At 40.7% G+C, this 19,263-nt stretch overlaps 2 protein-coding genes across 6 annotated transcripts in view; one reads left to right on the forward strand and one right to left on the reverse strand.

Moving 5' to 3' along the window:
• Positions 1 to 1,875: 1,875 nt before the first annotated feature.
• LOC129030802 (thioredoxin domain-containing protein 9-like) lies at positions 1,876 to 19,149 on the reverse strand. Its single transcript, XM_054476514.2, has 5 exons — positions 19,114 to 19,149; positions 18,287 to 18,298; positions 10,907 to 11,025; positions 4,794 to 5,048; positions 1,876 to 2,651 (listed from the first exon to the last, which is right to left on the reverse strand). The coding sequence occupies exons 1-5, from the start codon at positions 19,147 to 19,149 to the stop codon at positions 2,534 to 2,536; spliced, it is 540 nt and encodes a 179-aa protein (XP_054332489.1). The 3' UTR covers positions 1,876 to 2,533.
• LOC129030883 (large ribosomal subunit protein uL30m-like) overlaps positions 14,295 to 19,263 on the forward strand; it is a 69,764-nt gene continuing 64,795 nt past the window's right edge. For 2 of the 5 annotated variants that reach the window (XM_063649220.1, XM_063649219.1), the window contains exon 1: positions 14,307 to 15,552. The gene's annotated coding sequence lies outside the window, so the exon portion shown is untranslated. Of the gene's footprint in view, positions 15,553 to 19,263 lie in introns of all 5 variants that reach the window. The other 3 variants (XM_063649223.1, XM_054476735.2, XM_063649221.1) reach the window with 3 other exon arrangements.

The raw sequence follows: 19,263 nt of genomic DNA on the forward strand, positions 1-19,263 counted from the left end.
ACCCACAACAGTCCCCGAAGTGTGATGTTCCCCTTCCTGTGTCCATGTGTTCTCATTGTTCAATTCCCACCTATGAGTGAGAATATGCGGTGTTTGGTTTTTTGTTCTTGCGATAGTTTACTGAGAATGATGATTTCCAATTTCATCCATGTCCCTACAAAGGACATAAACTCATCATTTTTTATGGCTGCATAGTATTCCATGGTGTATATGTGCCACATTTTCTTAATCCAGTCTATCATTGTTGGACATTTGGGTTGGTTCCAAGTCTTTGCTATTGTGAATAATGCGGCAATAAACATACGTGTGCATGTGTCTTTATAGCAGCATGATTTATAGTCCTTTGGGTATATACCCAGTAATGGGATGGCTGGGTCAAATGGAATTTCTAGTTCTAGATCCCTGAGGAATCGCCACACTGACTTCCACAAGGGTTGAACTAGTTTACAGTCCCACCAACAGTGTAAAAGTGTTCCTATTTCTCCACATCCTCTCCAGCACCTGTTGTTTCCTGACTTTTATAGAGACAGGGTCTCACTATGTTGCTGAGGCTGGTCTTGTACTCCTGGCTTCAAGTGGTCCTCCCGCCTCCGCGTCCCAAAGTGCTGGCATGAGCCACCACACCTGGCCACTCTATTGTTTCTGACAATGCTCTGGGGCACAAGTCGCCGCAGTTTAATCCAGTTAAATTCAGGCCCCTGTAGAGTATCTTTGAGGCTTGTTCTAACCCTAGGACTAATAACAGCTGCCTCTATTTTTTTGAGACAGGGTCTCACTCCGTCACCCAGGCTGGGGTGGAGTGGTGTGATCTTGGCTCACTACAACCTCTGCCTCTTGCGTTCAAGCGATTCAGCCTCCTGAATAGCTGGAATTACAGGCACATGCCATGATGCCTGGCTAATTTTTAAATTTTTAGTAGAGACAGGGTTTCAGCATATTGGCCAGGCTGGTCTTGAACTCCTAACCTCAAGTGATCTGCCCACCTTGGCCTCCCAAAGTGCTGGGATTACAGGTGTGAGCCACCGTGCCAGGCTCTTTCTGTTGAGCTTGTTGGCATTCCCTTTTGCTTGTTGCCATCAGGGAGCTGTCAATATGCTCTTAATTGCTCCCCTCCCCAGATCCAACGTATTTGGTGGCACCCTTACACTTCAACATCTTCCCTCATCCTATTCTAGTCAGTCCCTTTATTAAATATTTTTAGTAGAGACGGGGTTTCACCAAGTTAGCGAGAATGGTCTCGATCTCTTGACCTTGTGATTCACCCACCTCGGCCTCCCAAAGTGCTGGGATTATAGGCGTGAGCCACCGTGCCCGGCCCAGAGCTGTTTTTATGACTTGCCATTTCCACTGGACAGAACCTCTGTTCTGCTGCTCCAGAGCTAGGAGTGGGGACAGTGGCCTGCTTTTCTAGGAGTTATACCCACAGTCTACAAGGGGGAAACGGGTGACATAACTCCTGGTCTCCTCCAAATGCATCTCCTTGCATGGAACCTTCACTCTACGTACGAGTACAGAGCCTTCATCCTATGAGTAAGCTGGGGCAAAAGCAACTGAAGCCCAGTATTCTCAGTCTGATATTCCTGGGTTAGAGTTTCTGTGCTGTAAGTGGGGACTAGGTGGAGGAAGGAGCACCAAACCTCTTGGCTACTCTTGCTTGCAAAACGGTTTCTGCAACACAGAGCTTCAGGGAATGAGGCATGCTAATAATCTACTCTTCCAGAGGAGAAACTGTAGTCCAGGATTGGGAACTGGAGAGAGGGAATGGGGTCATGGCTCCAATGCCACAGACTCCCTATTCTAAGATTAGAAGACTTTCTTGAAAAAATGTTTTTGTTGGGTGTATGCATTTATGACAATTTCCACATAAACTTAAACTTCCAGTTACAGGTGTTTTATTGAGCAGAGACAGTGAAGTTCCTTATGCTGTTATTTCAAAAGTGTTTCCTGGTTTCTTTTTAATCAATGTCTTAAAATACAAGCAATCAGGACCCTTTAAATAAGGCAGTATGTTCACAAATCAAAATAGCTTTCTGCTGGCATCAGTTGATTCAACATCAACATGCAGTGTCCAGAATAAATAAGCAGTTCCTTAATGGTTATTTAAATATATTCCAGAAGAGTGTTTATAATTCATTTACAAGTGCAGTATTGCACTAGTAAATGTTACTTGACCTCTTGTATAAATAATGCCGATTAAGAATTAGTCCTGGAATAGTTTTTGAATTTCTAACTCTGTAGATCTAAAACACAATTGTAAATGGTATAAAGATGTAAGAATCATATTGTGATAAAGTCAATCTCAAAAATAGAGAACCCAGACCCTTCCCAGATAATTTAAGAACTGAGTTTTCCTCAACTTAAACATGATGGCCACACAGAAAGTAGTAAAGACACCTTTCGATGTGATACAACTGTATAAAACTCGAGAATATGAGTATTTAGATGACCAATGTATAGACATTAATAGAATTTTAAAAACACATTTAAATCTGAAGCAGGAAAAAAAAGACAATTTACAAAGAATTATTGAGCTCTAATCATCATCAGAGTCTGAATCATATTTCTTTCCTCGGATAGTTTTCTTTTCCAGCTTTGTGAAGTTTGTTCCAAATTTCTTTTGGTTCTGAAATGGTGGCTCCATTAAATTTCCACTAAAAAAAAAAAACCAGCATTTTATTCTTTATGATTTAGTACTAGTATACTAAACTGCACAAAAATCTATTTTTGTTTTCTTCCTGTAACATAGAATAAAATTTCTTTAAAATGCTGGTGTCAGGGAAGAGGTATAATGCTTATATTGATGGTTAATAGCCTTAAACCTTATTTTATACTACTAAATGTTTTAAATCAATTTTATTTTCCTTTCTTTTTGAGACAGGGTCTCACTCTGTGGCCCAGGCTGATGTGCAGTGGTGTGATCACAGCTCACTGCAACCTCCAGTTCCTGGGCTCAAGCGATCCTCCCACCTCAGCCTCCCGAGTGGCTGGGACTACAGGTATGTGCCACCATGCTCAGTTAATTTTTACATTTTTTGCAGTGATGACATCTCACTACATTGCCCAGGCTGGTCTTGAACTCTTAGGCTCAAGCGATCCTCCTGCTTTGGCATCCCAAAGTGCTGGGATTATAGGTATGAGCCACTGCACCAGACCTATTTTCCTTTTTATCATTAATTATGGATTAACATTTGGTTAACACAGTGCTCGGTTGTCACCGGAAATGAGAGAAACCATCACACACCTCCTGATATGATGCATCACTTCCATAATATGCCTGTCAAAAATCGATAATCTGAATCTAATCTTGAGGAAATATAAGACAAACCCAAACTGGGAGATGTTCTCCAAAATAAACAGTTTGTACTCTTCAAAAACATCAGTCTTAAGAACCAAAGAACAATGGTAACTAAAGACGTAATAACTAAATGTGCTGCATTTTTGGTATGAAGGACAATATTGGGACAATGAGAAAACTTGAAATAAGAACAGTAAATTACACAATAATTCCTGTTTTAGTAATTGTACTGTTGCTACATAAGAAAATGTTCTTGTTCTTAGAAAATACATATGGAAGTCTTTAGGAGTAAAGGGACACTGTATTCACAACTTCCACTCAAATGGTTCCCAAAATACTTCATAGTATCTATAAAGACAATGATAAAACAAATATAAAATGTTTAAAATTGGGTAATATGGGCAAAGGGTCAATGAGGATTCTTTGTACTAGTTTGCAGGGGGTTGTTTCTACTAGTTTTTTGTAGAGACAAGGTCTCATCTCACTATGTTGCCCAAATTGGTCTCAAACTCCTGGCCTCAACTGATTCTCCCACCTCAGCCTCTCAAAGTTTGTAATCTTCTGAGATTACACAAGTGCCCCACCTGGCTGCAATTTGTTTAAGGCTTAAAATTACTTCAAAATATATAACTTTATTTAATACATATTAATATTTTATGTTAATATTAAGAAAATGAAACCAATTTCTACAACATAGGAATGATTTCGGCACGTCTAGGACAGTCAGAGAAAAGACGGGAGGGAAATGGGGGAGAGAGAAAAACGTGAGAGAACCTTCTACTTCCTGAAAGGCAGCATGACTCTGGAATGGTAATTGCACAATTTTACCTGTTACTTTTGCAAATCAAGAAAAGGCAAAAAAGACAAGATGATATGCTCTGATTTGTGGAATTAGATAAATTATTTGTCTGAAGAAGTGGACAAGGAAATGGAAGTTGGATTTTAGATTGTTTTCAAACTAAAACTGTTCTTCATAGCAAGCAATGTAAGCTAGGCATAGAAACCTTTTTGTATTCATCAGCCTCTATAAGTAAAACAGAAATATCTATGTTAAAAATCTAGTATTTTAAAATATAACTTTCTTTGCAAGAGTCTGCTTTTAATTTTTATTTTATCAAAGAGAATCACTTAAGTCAGAATCCATTTGAGTAATCTGGCTTAAATTAGGGAACAGTCAACACTGGATTGCCATTTTAAGTTTCCAGATTAATACAAAATTATTGTCAATAGTATACGTTAAGCTGAAAACTTTTATAGTCAGGAGTACGTTGAGACTCAGTTTTACCTATTAAATCAGTTTTATCTGTAAATCTGATTTTGCTGTAAAATCACGCTAATATTACAAACTTCAAAACACATGCTTTTCCTTTGAGAAACTTTCTACATCTCAGCCGAAATGCCTTAATTTCATAAAATAAATGTTACAATACAAAAATCTTTTGGAAAAATATCAACTATATACGAATTAAAATCAATCTCTTCTTTTGTTAAAAGTTACCTGTAATTAAGAATGTCAGAAGAACCGAGCCTCCATTCTAAAGTTTCTGTGGTGAAGTCATCTGTATTTCCTAGGTCAGTAAACCCAACAACATAATCTTGTGTTTTCCCATCTTTTAGCAGTGCTAATGTGGGAATGACTTTGATACGCAGTCTCTCACAAAGGAAAGGTGCTTTTTCCACATTCAGCTTCAAAAATTTGGTCTCGAGGTGTTTCTTGGACAATATCGCCAGATGTCTGTCTAGTATTTTACACCTGTAAGTAACCACACATTGAAAATTATAAGCTAAAACCACAGATCGCTTTTTTCAAAATAAATATCATTAAGGGAAATCTAATTATGTAGTTTTTCTGTTGACTCTCATAACATGGCAGCCAATTTAAACTTGTGTCAGATGACCTCACTTCCAGATCAGAGGTTAGCTGCCTGATTACGAGATGGGAAAACGGCCTATAAGATTCTAGAAAGTCAGATTTGCATTAATGATATTCTCTTTTAAAATATTAAATATATGCTTTAAGTCATAAAGGAAGTTGTCCTATCTCTTACACAGGAAACTTGAAGAGGAACAAACTGAAACTTGACAGAACTCGGAAGAGACTTACAAGAATCAGAAGTGCACACATGGTGCCATATTTGGAAGTCATGAAGAAAAACTGAACATCATTACTGAGGAAAAACTTCTTACTCCTAAATATGCAACACTGTCAGTAAGAAGCACATTAAGGCTAAGGGTTACTAATAATATTTAAATAAATGTGGCCATTATGCTTCTAGGGAATTAAAAAATACCAGTAGTAACTTTTTTATTTTTTATTTTTTTGGAGGTAGAGTATTGCTCTGTCACCCAGGCTGGAGTGCAGTGGCATGAGCTCGGCTCACTGCAAGCTCCACCTCCCTGGTTCATGCCATTCTCCTGCCTCAGCCTCCCGAGTAGCTGGGACTACAGGCACCTGCCACCACGCCCGGCTAATTTTTTGTATTTTTAGTAGAGACGGGGTTTCACCGTGTTAGCCAGGATGGTCTTCATCTCCTGACTTCGTGATCCGCCTGCCTCAGCCTCCCAAAGTGCTGGGATTACAGGCGTGAGCCACTGCACCCAGCCCACCAGTAGTAACTTTTATTAAGCCATCTTCCAATGAAGATGGAAACAGAAGTGAGATTTTCTTGGCCAGGTGCGGTGGCTCACTCCTGTAATCTTGGCACTTTGGGAGGCTGAGGCAGGCGGATCACTTGAAGTCAGTAGTTTGAGACCAGCCTAGCCAACACGGTGAAACCCTGTCTCTACTAAAAATACAAAAATTAGCTGGGTGTGGTGGTGCATGCCTGTAGGCCCAGCTACTTGGGAGGCTGAGGCAGGAGAATCACTTGAACCTGGGAGGTGGAGGCTGCAGTGAGCCGAAATTGTGCCATTGTACTCCAACCTGGGCAACATAGTGAGACTCCACCTCAACAAACAAACAAAAAACAAACAAAAAAAGTGACATCTTCTTTACATTAAAATTTATTTTCTGGGCAACACAGTGAGACTCCATCTCAACAAACAAAAAACAAACAAAAAAGTGACATCTTCTTTACATTAAAATGTATTTTCTGGCCTGATGCAGTGGCTCACGCCTGTAATCCCAACACTTTGGGAGGCTGAGGTGGGCAGATCACTTGAGGCCAAGAGTTCAAGACCAGCCTGGTCAATATGGTGAAACCCCATCTCTACTAAAAATAATAAAAATTAGCTGGGCGTCATGATGGGCACCTGAAACCCCAGCTACACAGAAGGCTGAGGCACGAGAATCACTTGAACCTGGGAGGTGGGAGTTACAGTGAGCTAAGATTATACCACTGCACTCCAGGCTAGGCGACAGAGTGAGACTCTGTCTCAAAAAATCTGTAAATTGACTTAAAATTTTTTTTAAGGTGATGGAAATGTTATAAAATTAGATTGTGGTGGTAGTTGGACACCTCTGTAAATAGACTAGAATTTATTAAATTGGGCATTTAAAATGGATGAATTTTATGGCATTAAATTACATTCTAATAAAGCTGTTTGAAAACAAAGCAAAATACTGCTCTACAGGGCAGTGAATTTGCTTCAGGGCATCTATGGACTCTTCAAAAGTATATCATAAATTTTATTTTTCTGGGAAAGAGAACATAGCTTTTATTAGATTCTCAAAGGGATCTAAGACCCATAAAACTTTTTAAGAACCACTAGATTAAACTGTCAATTTCCTCCTACCACTAAAATTCTATGACTCTAAAATTCTAAAGTTTATTTCTTCAAAATTAAAATGATTAAAAAAAATTTCATTTCCAAAAAAAAAAAAAAAAAAAAAATTCATTTTCGACTGGCCAATTCACGAGTGTTTCTAAAACAGACTGTTGTAACAATCTTTTAGACCGGTCATTCTTAACCCCAGGTGTTCATTATGATCAACTTTTACTTATTTATTTTGAGTTGGACTCTCACTCTTGTCACCCAGGCTGGAGTGCAGTGGCGCGATCTCAGCTCACTGTAACCTCTGCCTCCTGGGTTCAATCGATTCTCCTGCTTCAGGCTCCCAAGTAGCTGGGATTACAGGCACCTGCCACCATGCCCGGCTAATTTTTGTATTTTTAGTAGTGATGGGGTTTCACCATGTTGACTAGGCTGGTCTTGAATTGCTGACCTCAAGCAATCCACCCGCCTCAGCCTCCCAAAGTGCTGGGATTAGAGGTGTGAGCTACCACACCCAGCCTGCCGTCAACTTTTAAAATATCCAGATGAATCAAAATTCTCTGGCAGTGGAGTTGGGAAACATACAGCTGTTCTTATGCTCAAATAAAGCTTGAGAACTACCTCTTTAGATGACTAACACACAAAATACTTCATGGTTATTTTTACCAGTAAGCTTTATGTGTATTTGATGTAGTTTTTCCTGAACTAAGTTTGGGTCTAACATAAGTTATGTGTAACCTTGGTGCCTCATCACTTTTTCCCTGGATATATCTTTTCATATGTCACTCATGTAGTTCAGTAACAAGATTTCAGTGAAAAATGGTAAGAGAGAACAAATTAATAAATGGTTTTTAAATAAAGCTCAAAACAAATGATAAATCAACCTTCATATGAGAAATATGTTCCTGAAAATTTGTAAATAAATCAACTCCATACTTTAACTGCAGTAAGGAACGTATTTTTTTTTTTTTTTGAGATGGAGTCTCGCTCTGTCGCCCAGGCTAGAGTGCAGTGACACGACCTCTGCTCACTATAACCTCCACCTCCTGGGTTCAAGCAATTCTCCTGTCTCAGCCTCCTGAGAAGCTAGGATTACAGGCACCCGCACCATGCCTGGCTAATTTTAATTTGTATTTAAAGAGCAAGACAGAGTCTTGCTCTGTTGCCAGGCTGGAGTGCAGTGGCACGATCTCGGCTCAATGCAACCTCCACCTCCCAGGTTCAAGCAATTCCCCTGCCTCAGCCTCCTGTGCAACTGGGACTACAGGCACATGCCACCATGCCCGGCTAATTTTTTGTATTTTAGTAGAGATGGGTTTTCACCATGTTGGCCAGGATGGCCTCGATCTCCTGACCTCATGATCCACCTGCCTCGGCCTCCCAAAGTACTGGGATTACAGGCATGAGCCATGGCGCCCAACCCGTCAATCAGTTTTTAAAAATCCAAAACAACAGTCACGGTATAAATAGCTATAGGCCTTTATGTACGTTTAAAAATAACTAAAAGAGCATAATTAGATTGTTTATAACACAAAGGATAAAAGCTTGAGGTGATGGATACTCCATTTACCCTGATGTGATTATTAAACATTGCATGTCTGTGTTAAAATATCTCATGTACCCCATATTTACCTACTACTACCCACAAAAATTAAAAATTAAAAAAATAGCAATGGGCTTAAAACATGGGTTCAAATCTCTCTTTTTTTTTTTATCATTTAGTATCTGAGTGATACTAGGTGAGTCACTTAATTTCTCCAAATCTTGGCTTCTATACATGAAATACAGGAATAATAATAAGTGCCTCTGAAGATTATTGTGAATGTTCTAGGGATAATATACATGAAAGCATCCTGCCTACTATGTGCTAGGAACTTTGCTAATATATGAAGTTAACTGGATGATTTTGATTTTTCAGTTCTGTTTGAAGGTGAGTACTCCTGGTGATGCACTGTTTATATACCATCAAATGTATTTATTGACCATCTACTATGTGTCAGGCAGTTGCTTTAGGGCTATGATCCCAGAGAACAGTAGGTCACAATACAGGTAAATGCGCTGCCTCACAAAACCAACAATTGGGAAAGACATAAAAAAAACAAGTGAGGCCGGGTGCCGTGGCTCATACTTGTAATCCCAACACTTTGGGAGGCCAAGGTGGGTGGATCACCTGAGGTCAGGAGTTTGAGACCAGCCTGGCCAATCTGGAGAAACCCCATCTCTACTAAAAATACAAAAATTAGCCGGGTGTAGTGCTGGGTGCCTGTAGCCCTGGCTACTCGGGAGGCTGAGGCAGGAGAATCACTTGAACCCGGGAGGTGGAGGTTGGAGTGAGCCAAGATCCTGCCATTGCACTCTAGCCTGGGTGACAGTGTAAAAGTCTGTCTCAAAAACAAAAAAAAAAAAACAAGTGGACAAATAATATTTTACATACTAGTATATTTATATATCACCTCATCATATTTGTCAGAGGTTGGCAACTTGAGGACTGTGTGCCAATGGGAGATGGCTATGTACCACAAGGGCAGAGGTTTCTCTGATACCTTTCTACCTGCCTAATCCCTTCTCTCACTGTTCCTCACAAGGGATTCCACCACCTCAATATTTTGTTTCATTTTTATTCTCTTAGTCAGTGAACGCCAGGCAATCAATTCTTGAAAGATGTTAACTAATAATGAAGCTGTTGGGTTGTGAGATCAAGACAAAGGGGCAAGAAGGCCACAGAAATGAGAAAGACAGCAGAGCTGAAACCACAGTGAGTGCCAGAATCTCTAGAGCATAGTGCTTGTCTGTCCCGGGTAGGCAGGTGCCAGTCAGCAGATGACTGCCATTACAGTTCCAGCTATGCTATTAGCAAGTTTTCTGATTTTTTAAAGAAAAATTCTAAATGTGGATATTTTCAAAAGGAGTTATCTCTCAATTTTTAAGTGTTGGCAACTAATCAAATCTGTGCACAAAAAACCACAAAGGCTTGGATCCTTTGGTTTAAGATATGACCTCTTCTGAGGAGGTATTAACATTTTATAAGAGATCTGCCTCCTTAGAGAAATTTGGAGACCTAGGGTGGTCTAAGAAAAATCACTTCTCCTTCTAGCCAAGATTGGCAATCCCAACTCTGCTCTGGTGAAAGGTTTAGCCAAGCCACCATCTCCTCATCACAGATGCTAGTTCCTTCAAGGAGGAACTGAAGGAACACTGACTCTCAACAGCTGTTGCCTGTTCCCAATATCGTGGCTATATCACAATACTAGAGGGAAATAATTACTGTCGTGGTGATAAAAAGTTTAAGTGTACATTTCTAAGATGTTTTTAGTTAGCTAGTGAAAATACAATTCAAAAATATAAGCCATTTATATGGGAATATTGACTTTCAGTAATATTCATTTATACTTTTGCATGTAACTGTTCTTTAAGTTACTGTTTAAAATAACAACTTTTTTTTCTTTTTTTTTTGAGATGGAGTCTCACTCTATCGCTCAAGCTGAAGTGCAGTGTCGCGATCTCCACTCACTGCAACCTCCGTCTTCCGGGTTCAAGCAATTCTCCCACCTCAGCCTCCCCAGTAGCTGGGACTACAGGTGCCTGCCACCACACCCGGCTAATTTTGTAGTTTCAGTAGAGGCAGGGTTTCGCCATGTTGGCCAGGCTGGTCTTGAACTCCTGACCTCAAGTGATCCACCCCGCCCTTGGCCTCCCAAAGTGCTGAGATTGCAGGCTTGAGTCACTGGGCCCCTGCCTGCTTAACTTAATACTAAATAACATATGATAGAATACAATGAAACAACTTAGGAAGTTTTTTCTTTTAGTTTTCTTAATTTCTCTAGTAAGCCAGTATATCTCCAGCCAAACAATTCACTGTGTTTTTTTAGAAAAAGTCACAGATGGAAACAAAGTTACCTGAATGTGGAGTCTCTGTAGAAATGGCAAACCACATTTTCACTCTCCTTGACTTCTTGAAAAAATTCTCTTTCGCTAGGGATTTCTCTGTATTCCCCATGTCCTTTAGAAAGCCATTCCTAATTTGGAGAGAGGAAAAACATTACACATGTGAGATATCTCTTTCAGAACCACTTGACATTTTAAGTGTCCAAATCACCATCGTATTTTGTAATGAAGTCAATTAAAAAAAAAAAAAAGTGTTTTTTGTTTTGTTTTGTTTTTTTTTTGAGACGGAGTCTTGCTCTGTCACCAGGCCGGAGGGCAGTAGCGCGATCTTGGCTCACTGCAACCTCCAACTCCCGGGTTCAAGCAATTCTCCTGCTTCAGCCTCCCAAGTAGCTGGGACTACAGGCGGGCACCAGTATGTCCAGCTACTTTTTGTATTTTTAGTAGAGATGGGTTTTCACCATGTTGGCCAGGATGGTCTCGATCTCTTGACCTTGTGATCCGCCTGCCTCGGCTTCCCAAAGTGCTGGGATTATAGGTGTGAGCCACCGTGCCCGGCCCAAAAGTGTGTTTTTTTTGAGAATGGGTCTTGCTAAAGTTGCCCAGGATGGAGTGTGGTGGCATGATCATAGCTCACTGCAGCCTCAACCTCCTGGGCTCAAGAGATCCTCCTACATCGTCTCCCAAGGAGTTGGGACCACTGGCACATGCCACACCACGCCTGGCATTTTTTTTTTTTTTTTTTTTTTTGGTAGAGACGGGGTTTTACTATATTGCCCAGGCTGGTGTCAAACTCCTAGGTTCAAGCAATCCTCCCACCTTGTCCTCCAAAAGTGCTGGAGTTACAGACATGAGCCACTGTGCCTGGCTGAAGTGAAGGAAAAATGAATTTCTTTTAGCAATTTACTTTCCTGTTTCTACTGTCAATGCAAAACTAGTCTATGGACAGTTAATGTCTCCACAGCGTGGCCTGGGTTCAAGACAATTACCTGTCTTTGTAGCTTAAAACATCTATTTTCTCAGAACTTTCCAAATAAAAATTTAGACTTGAGAGACTCAGAATGTAAATATCCACTTAACTCTATCCATGTACTCTTAAACTACTAAAACCAGAAGCATTTGATCCAAGTTACTACAAGTCTTTTAAAAATAATGCTCATGAGGCTGGGTGCAGTAGCTCATGCCTGTAATCCCAGCACTTTGGGAGGCTGAGGCGGCTGGATCACCTGAGGTCAGGAGTTCCAGACTAGCCTGGCCAACATGGTGAAACCCCGTCTCTACTTAAAAAAAAAAAAAAAAAAATACAAGAAATTACCTAGCCGTGGTGGTAGCCACCTGTAATCCCAGCTACTTGGGAGGCTGAGGCAGGAGAATTGCTTGAACCCGGGAGGCAGAGGTTGCAGTGAGCTGGGATCACGCTACTGCCTGGCCAACAGAGTGAGACTCTGTCTCAAAAATAAATAAAAATAAAAATAATGCTTATGAGATAAACCCAATTCGTCTTGGGGAGAGAAGGAGGATACTGCAGCTCTGAAGCTCAAGAGCCCTGTCTGCTTTTGATAACCACCTTATAAATGTTTAAAAAGCCTCTATACCTGCACTAATTGTTAGAAAGGTCATCTCACACTGAACTGCAATATATCCGTAATTCTGGTCTGTGGATTCCAGCTTGGACAAAGATTAAAGTTTTAATCTCTTTCCCACGTGGGCCCTTCAAACATCACATATTGCCTAAGTTTTCCCTTCTCCACATTGAACACTTCCAGTTCCTTTTAACTGTTCTCATATGAAAAGATTTCTAGAGTTCCTACTCTTCCAGGATATCAACTAAACACACTCTAATTCACCAATGTCTTCTTAAAATGTGACAGAGGTCTGAATCCAGCCTCCAGAAGGGGTCCAACCAAAGAGCCAGGAGGGCCTTCTCCCTTCCTCCTCTGGACGTCAGTGAACATGGCCCAGACTACATTAATGACTGCGGTGTCAGAATCACATCCACTTACATTGAGCTGACACTCGCAGGAGACCCTGATATTTTCTTATGTGAAATTTCTATACACAGTTTAACTCTCAAATACAATTCCCCAATGACATATGACGTTTCATGACTGCTTTCACAACTTACCAATGATATGTGCCCTTAAAAAGTATTTGTTAGGCTGGGCGCAGTGGCTCACACCTGTAATCTCAGCACTTTGGGAGGCTGAGGCAGGTGGATCACTTGAGGACAGGAGTTTGAGAACAGCCTGGGTAACATGGCGAAACCCTGTCTCTACAAAAAATATGAAAATTAGCCAGGTGTGTTGGCACACACCTGTAATCCTGGCTCCTCGGGGGCTGCAGCACAATAATTGCTTGAACTCCGAAGGCGGAGGTTGCAGTGAGCCAAGACCACACCACTGCACTCCAGCCTGGGTGACAGAGCAAGACTCTGTCTCAAAAAAAAAAGTATTTGTATTTTAAAAAGCTGCTATTTCTAGGCCGGGCGCAGTGGCTCACGCCTGTAATACTAGCACTTTGAGAGGCTGAGGTGGGCGGATCACCTGAGGTCAGGAGTTCAAGATCAGCCTGGCCAACATGGCGAAATCCCATCTCTACTAAAAATACAAAAATTAGCCGGGCATGGTGGCAGGCGTCCGTAATCCCAGCTACTTGGGAGGCTGAGGCAGAAGAATCGCTTGATTCTGGGAGTTGGAGGTTGCAGTGAGCTGAGAATGTGCCACTGCACTCCAGCCGGAGCAACAGAGCAAGACTCTATCTCAAAAAAAAAAAAAAAAAGCTGCTATTTCTTTTCATTATTTATTCTCAGGTATTTAACCAAGAGGCTGAAGACCCAAACCTGTCCTGGCTCCTTTGAGGGAGGATGTGCCCATTCCAAACCTCTACCAATGCTCAGGGCCTCTGCTGACACATTTGCTACACCCCTGTGCTCTTAGCATAGCCCCTTTTGGACAGCGTGTGCTCCTAAGGTATCTGCAGAACAGAATCAAGCAGGATGGGCCTACCTGAGGCATGGCAGCCGGGCAGCACCTGGCTCTCAGTGGCTGTCACCCAAGCCTCTGCTTAACTCCTATTTCTTACCTTATCCCTCTATTCTGCTCCCTACCTACGTGTGCCAGCTCTAGTTAACAGTAGGAGGGTGCTTGGCTGACAGAAGAATATAAATTGACCTAGGCCTAGTAAGTGCCGAGTGTAAGTCAATGCATACAATGATCTCCCCAATACCCTCGTAGATCAGAAAATCAAAATTACTGTATAATCTAATTACTGCATAATCTCTTATAAAAAGCATATCTACACAAATCACTAGCTTGCTTGCTAGTGAGGGTCGGGGGTGGTGGCTCACGCCTGTAATCCCAGCACTCTGAGAGGCTGAGGCAGGCGGATCACCTGAGGTCAGGAGTTCCAAGACCAGCATGGCCAACATGGTGAAACCCCATGCCTACTAAAAATACAAAATTTAGCCAGATGTGGTGGCAGGTGCCTGTTATGCCAGCTGAGGCAGAAGAATCGCCTGAACCCGGGAGGTGGAGTTTGTGGTGAGCCAAGATCACGCCACAGCATTCCAGCCTGGGTGACAGGGCGAGACTCCATCTCAAAAAAAAAAGTATAGATATAGATATAGATTGAATGTCAAATGAAATAATAGTATGGGGAGGGAAATGCGTGTGTGCGTATACACGCTTAGAAATAAAATGGGTTTAACACCAAAATGTTAATTGTGATTAGGACTATCAATGCTTTTATTTTCTTCTTGCTTATCTGTATTTTCTCATTTTTCTCGATGAACATTTGTTACTTGTGAATTCAACATAATTTGGCTTTAAGATATATTATAGGTAATGTGGCTGAGTACAGTGGCTCATGCCTGTAATCCCAGCACTTTGGGAGGCCAAGGCGGGAGGATCGCTTGAGCCCAGGAGTTTGAGACCAACCTGGGCAACATGGTGAAATCCTGTCTCTAAGAGAAAAGAAAAAAAGATATATTACATAATGTATTTACAGCAGACTTATTGTTTGAAAACTGTGAAATTATTTCAACTGAAATTATTTGAAATTTGTCTTCATTTATTTCTTTTGAATACTTGGTTATAGTGGCATGCTCATAGGTCACTACAGCCTTGAACTGGGCTCAAGTGATCCTCTTGCCTCAGGTTCTGGAGTAGCTGGAACTACAGGTGCTCAACACCATGCCCAGCTCCCTCTTTGTTTATGAGTTGTTCTATTTTAATATATCTCGGTAGTTCCAGGCCCCATCCTTTTTTTATTTTTAGGAAGAGCAGGCATGGACACAGGGTTTTGCCTACAATTGATTATCTCAGAGTTGGGGTGGGGTGAGTGATTTTGTTTTTCAAGGTGTTCTTGGGACAAACATGATTGGCAGTTTAGCAGGTTTAATGGGCAGGTCCTTTTGTTATTTAAAAGCAATATTAAATACCAAGTAAACACAACTTTGAAGAGATTACTCATGAGCATTTCACACTTGTTACCACCTATGAAAATTATTTTTTGAGAAAGGTTAAAAATCCTGATATGATGTGCTTTGGTGCAGTAATACCATGTTTCTCCAGAGAGAGGATATCATCAGGCAAAGGGTGTTAAGGGCTTCGAGTTCCAAATTGGAAATTTGACCAACCCCTGAAACAGATGGACCCAAGGTATGTTTTGCAGTGGTTTCCCCAGAACTTTCTGAATGTTTGCATATGGGGATGAGAGAGGAGTCAAAGTGGCATATATATATATACAGAGAGAGAGAGAGAGAGAGAGTCTTATTTTTTTGAGACAGAGTCTCATTCTGTCACCTAAGTTGGAATACAGAGGTATGATCTCAGCTCACTGCAACTGCTGCCTAGTGGGTTCAAGTGATCTTCCTGTCTCAGCCTCCCAAGTAGCTGGGACTACAGGCTTGCACCACCACGCCTGGCTAATTTTTGTATTTTGAGTGCAGACGGGTTTCACTATGTTGGCCAGGCTGTTCTTGAACTCCTGACCTCAGGTGATCTGCCTGCCTCAGCCTCCCAGAGTCCTGAGATTACAGGTGTGAGCCACTGCACCTGGCCTTTACTCCTAGATTTCTTATGAGACTGGATGGATGGGAGTATACATGGGGAGTAGGGGAGTGTATATCAAAAGTTTGGTTGGGGTGTATTATATTTGAAATGTTTGTGTGCTTCTGAGATGTCATACAGGCAGTTGAATAATTCCAAGGAGAAGTCTTGGCTTAATTTATAAATTTGAGGGCTGACCGCACATAAATAGTATTTTAAGTCATGAGAATGAATAATTTTGGACTTATATGTCTCGGCTTAATTTATAAATTTGAGGGCTGAATGCATATAAATAGTATTTTAAGTCATGAAAATGAATAATTTTAGACTTTTATAATTCATCTAAAGTTTAAATTTTAAACTATTTAATATTCAGCATCTGAGTCCCCTTATGTTTGCGGACTTCTCCACCTGGTAGGAGGTAGAGCCTACTTCCTTCTATGGAAACAAAAGTTTACTATACTCTTTCCTGGTCTTCGTTGAAGCTCAGGCGTGGGCACATGACTTAAGCTGTGCCAATCAGATGCAACTGCTCCATATTTTGAATTAGACACTAGTGATGCAGAACATCTGGAATGATGAGAACCCTTCTCTGGAAGTAGCGACAGGGGCCTGAATTTCTGGGGTAATGAAGGCAGTGAGGCTAGCAGTGATAGTTTCCAAGCCAGTGATATCAATGATGTAGGCTACTGCATCCAGCCCTTGCATCAGTTTCAGCAGGAGTGTCATCTGATTAGTTGTGGGTAGTGATTCTAGATGTGATTTTTCACTCCAAAACCTCTGTCTCAGTCTATAGCTCAACTACCTACTATTCTTATAATAAACCCCTTTTTTGCTTATATCAGGTAGGAGCAGTTTTTGTTGCTTTTTACTAAGAACACTTACCATGTAATCCCTTAGGGAAAGAGTTTGAATTAAAAAAAAAAAAAAAAAGAGGTTACTACCTAGTACCTAGCTTGGGAGAACTTCAGTATTTAAAATGTAAGAATGGAGGAAGAGAGTATGTTTCATGAAAGTCAAGAGTTTCAAGAAGGCAGTAGCCAACTGGGTCAAATGTTTCTGAAAGGTCACATAATACGAGAGTTTAAAGGTGCCCATTGAATATGGTGGTACAGAGATCACTGTTGACCTTAGCAAAAACGATTTCAGTGGAGTAATTGGGGCAATAGCCAGACTGAAGTGAGTTAAAGCAAATAGGTGGTGAGGAAATAAGAAAAAAAAAAAAAATACAGAGAACACTCTTTGAAGAAGTTTTTCATGAAGAATGAAAAAATAGGGTGGCATCTGGCTCGAGATGTGTGTACTAATAGGAATGATGCAGTACAGCAGGAGAGATTGCTCTAAGGCCCAAGTCCCTGTGGAGGCTAAAGGAGGTCAGGTCAAGGTCACTGCTAAACATCTGGCCATCATCCTTATATATTAGGAATACTGACTGTAATTTTATAAATTTGATCTCTTATTTTTTTTTTGACTTAGTTTATGTTTCCTTTTACTCAAGTTTTGTATATTTACATGACCAAGTCTTTTGCTCTTAACAGTTCTGGGGCTTTCTGTTATACTCAGTTCATTACGTGGGGTTTTAAAATATGTATATATAAATTTTTCATTAATTAGCTCTGTAATACATTTAGATTTCTTTATATGGTGTCAACATCATTACAGAAAAATTTCTTTATGCAGAGTAAGACAGAGGCCTTAATGTTATTTTTTCCAACCATTTGTTGAGCTCTTTCTCCACTAACTTAAAATGTCACCTTTGTTATATATTAAATACTCATTCATACACAATTTCTCTCTTTCAAATGTGCTTCTGGACTCTTTTATTCTATCCCACTGATTTATTTGCCCATGCCTATGCCCATACATTTTTAAGAAAATTATTGTAGCCATGTCTTTATAGCTGGTCAAGCAAGTCTCCAGGTGTTAGTCTCTTTTGTCATTTAATTTATAAATTAAGTTAGAGAGAACTGACATTAAGTCTTCCCATTCAGGAATACAATTTGTCTTTCTAGTTACCCTAATTTTCTTTTATATCCCTCCATAAAGCTTACAGTTGTTCATATAGTTCTTAACACATTTCTTGATATATTTAAGCTGTACCTGGTAGGCTTCTGGTGCTCTAATTAGATCTGGGGATAGAAAATATCTAGAATGGATAGCATGTCTGTAGACTCTTTTCTTTAAATATCACAATGTCTTAGCCAGGATTTTTATAGAAGTTGGATAAAAGTTAATTGCACAGGGTTGTGGATTGCTAATTCTCCATAGTAACAGATTCATATGCTTTAGAAATCAGAATTGTTATTTTAACATGAAAGTAAAGAGGTCTAACACATATTCTTACCTTAATTAAGAGCTACTCCATTTCCACGTGGCATCGGGTACTGGGCAAAATAAGCAAAGATACTGTGCAGAAAGGAACTTCGGATCAGGCCAACACTTGTTCAAGTGTTTTCCTGACACCCTGAATTTCCATATGATACAGCTTAGCAAATTAGTTTGAGTCTAAAATTTTTCAGATTCAATATTATCAGCACCTGAACCTGAAAAGATTTTAAAAAAAAAAAATCAGGAACTGTTCTGGAAGCCCTTCCTGGCCTTTTATGCCAGCTCCATCTTGTACCTACCAGCTGTCCCACAAAAGGAAAACATAGTGTCTAAGGCTTGCCCAAGACCACTCTGTCCAACCTTTTTCCCATGGTCTCTAGCTTTGGTCCTCTACACCGTTTAACTCTGTTGAATAGTCCTCAGATGTGACATTTATACATGCACTCTCCAATACTCAACACTGGTACTATAGTTTTCCTCTTACATATGTTAGCTTAGCTGGGTTTTTTTATTTGTTTGTTTTTTTATTTTGAGATGGAGTTTTACTCTTGTTGCCCAGGCTGGAGTGCAATGACATGATCTCCACTCACCGCAGCCTCCACCTCCAGGGTTCAAGCAATTCTGCCTCAGCCTCCCGAGTAGCTGGAATTACAGGCATGTACCACCACGGCCGGCTAATTTTGTATTTTTAATAAAGACGGGGTTTCTCCATGTTGGCCAGGCTGGTCTCAAACTCCTGACCTCAGGTGATCCGCCTGCCTTTGCCTCCCAAAGTGCTGGGATTACAGGCATGAGGCACTGTGCCCAGCCAGCATGTTCTTTGAGCTGTGGACCACCCACTACCTCTAGCGTACAACCCCTCTTCCAGCCTGTCTCCATGGAATCTATTCTGTCTCCAACCACACAACTGGCATCTGGATGAAAAGCTTACCCAGAACAGTTGATTCTAAGCTGCAAGGCTTTACAAATGTGCCAGCCAAAGTGAATGAGCTG

The sequence above is a fragment of the Pongo pygmaeus genome, chromosome 12, assembly GCF_028885625.2.
Source record: "Pongo pygmaeus isolate AG05252 chromosome 12, NHGRI_mPonPyg2-v2.0_pri, whole genome shotgun sequence".
NCBI lineage: Eukaryota > Metazoa > Chordata > Mammalia > Primates > Hominidae > Pongo > Pongo pygmaeus.

Coding starts and splice junctions, on each gene's coding strand:
- LOC129030802 (XM_054476514.2), bottom strand. CDS start 19,149: ATGGAGACAGGCTGGAAGAGGGGTTGTACGCTAGAG. Junction 5,049..10,906: donor TACAGAGACTCCACATTCAG/GTAACTTTGTTT, acceptor GGTTACTTACAG/GTGTAAAATACTAGACAGAC. Junction 2,652..4,793: donor TCTGACATTCTTAATTACAG/GTAACTTTTAAC, acceptor TTTTTTTTTTAG/TGGAAATTTAATGGAGCCAC.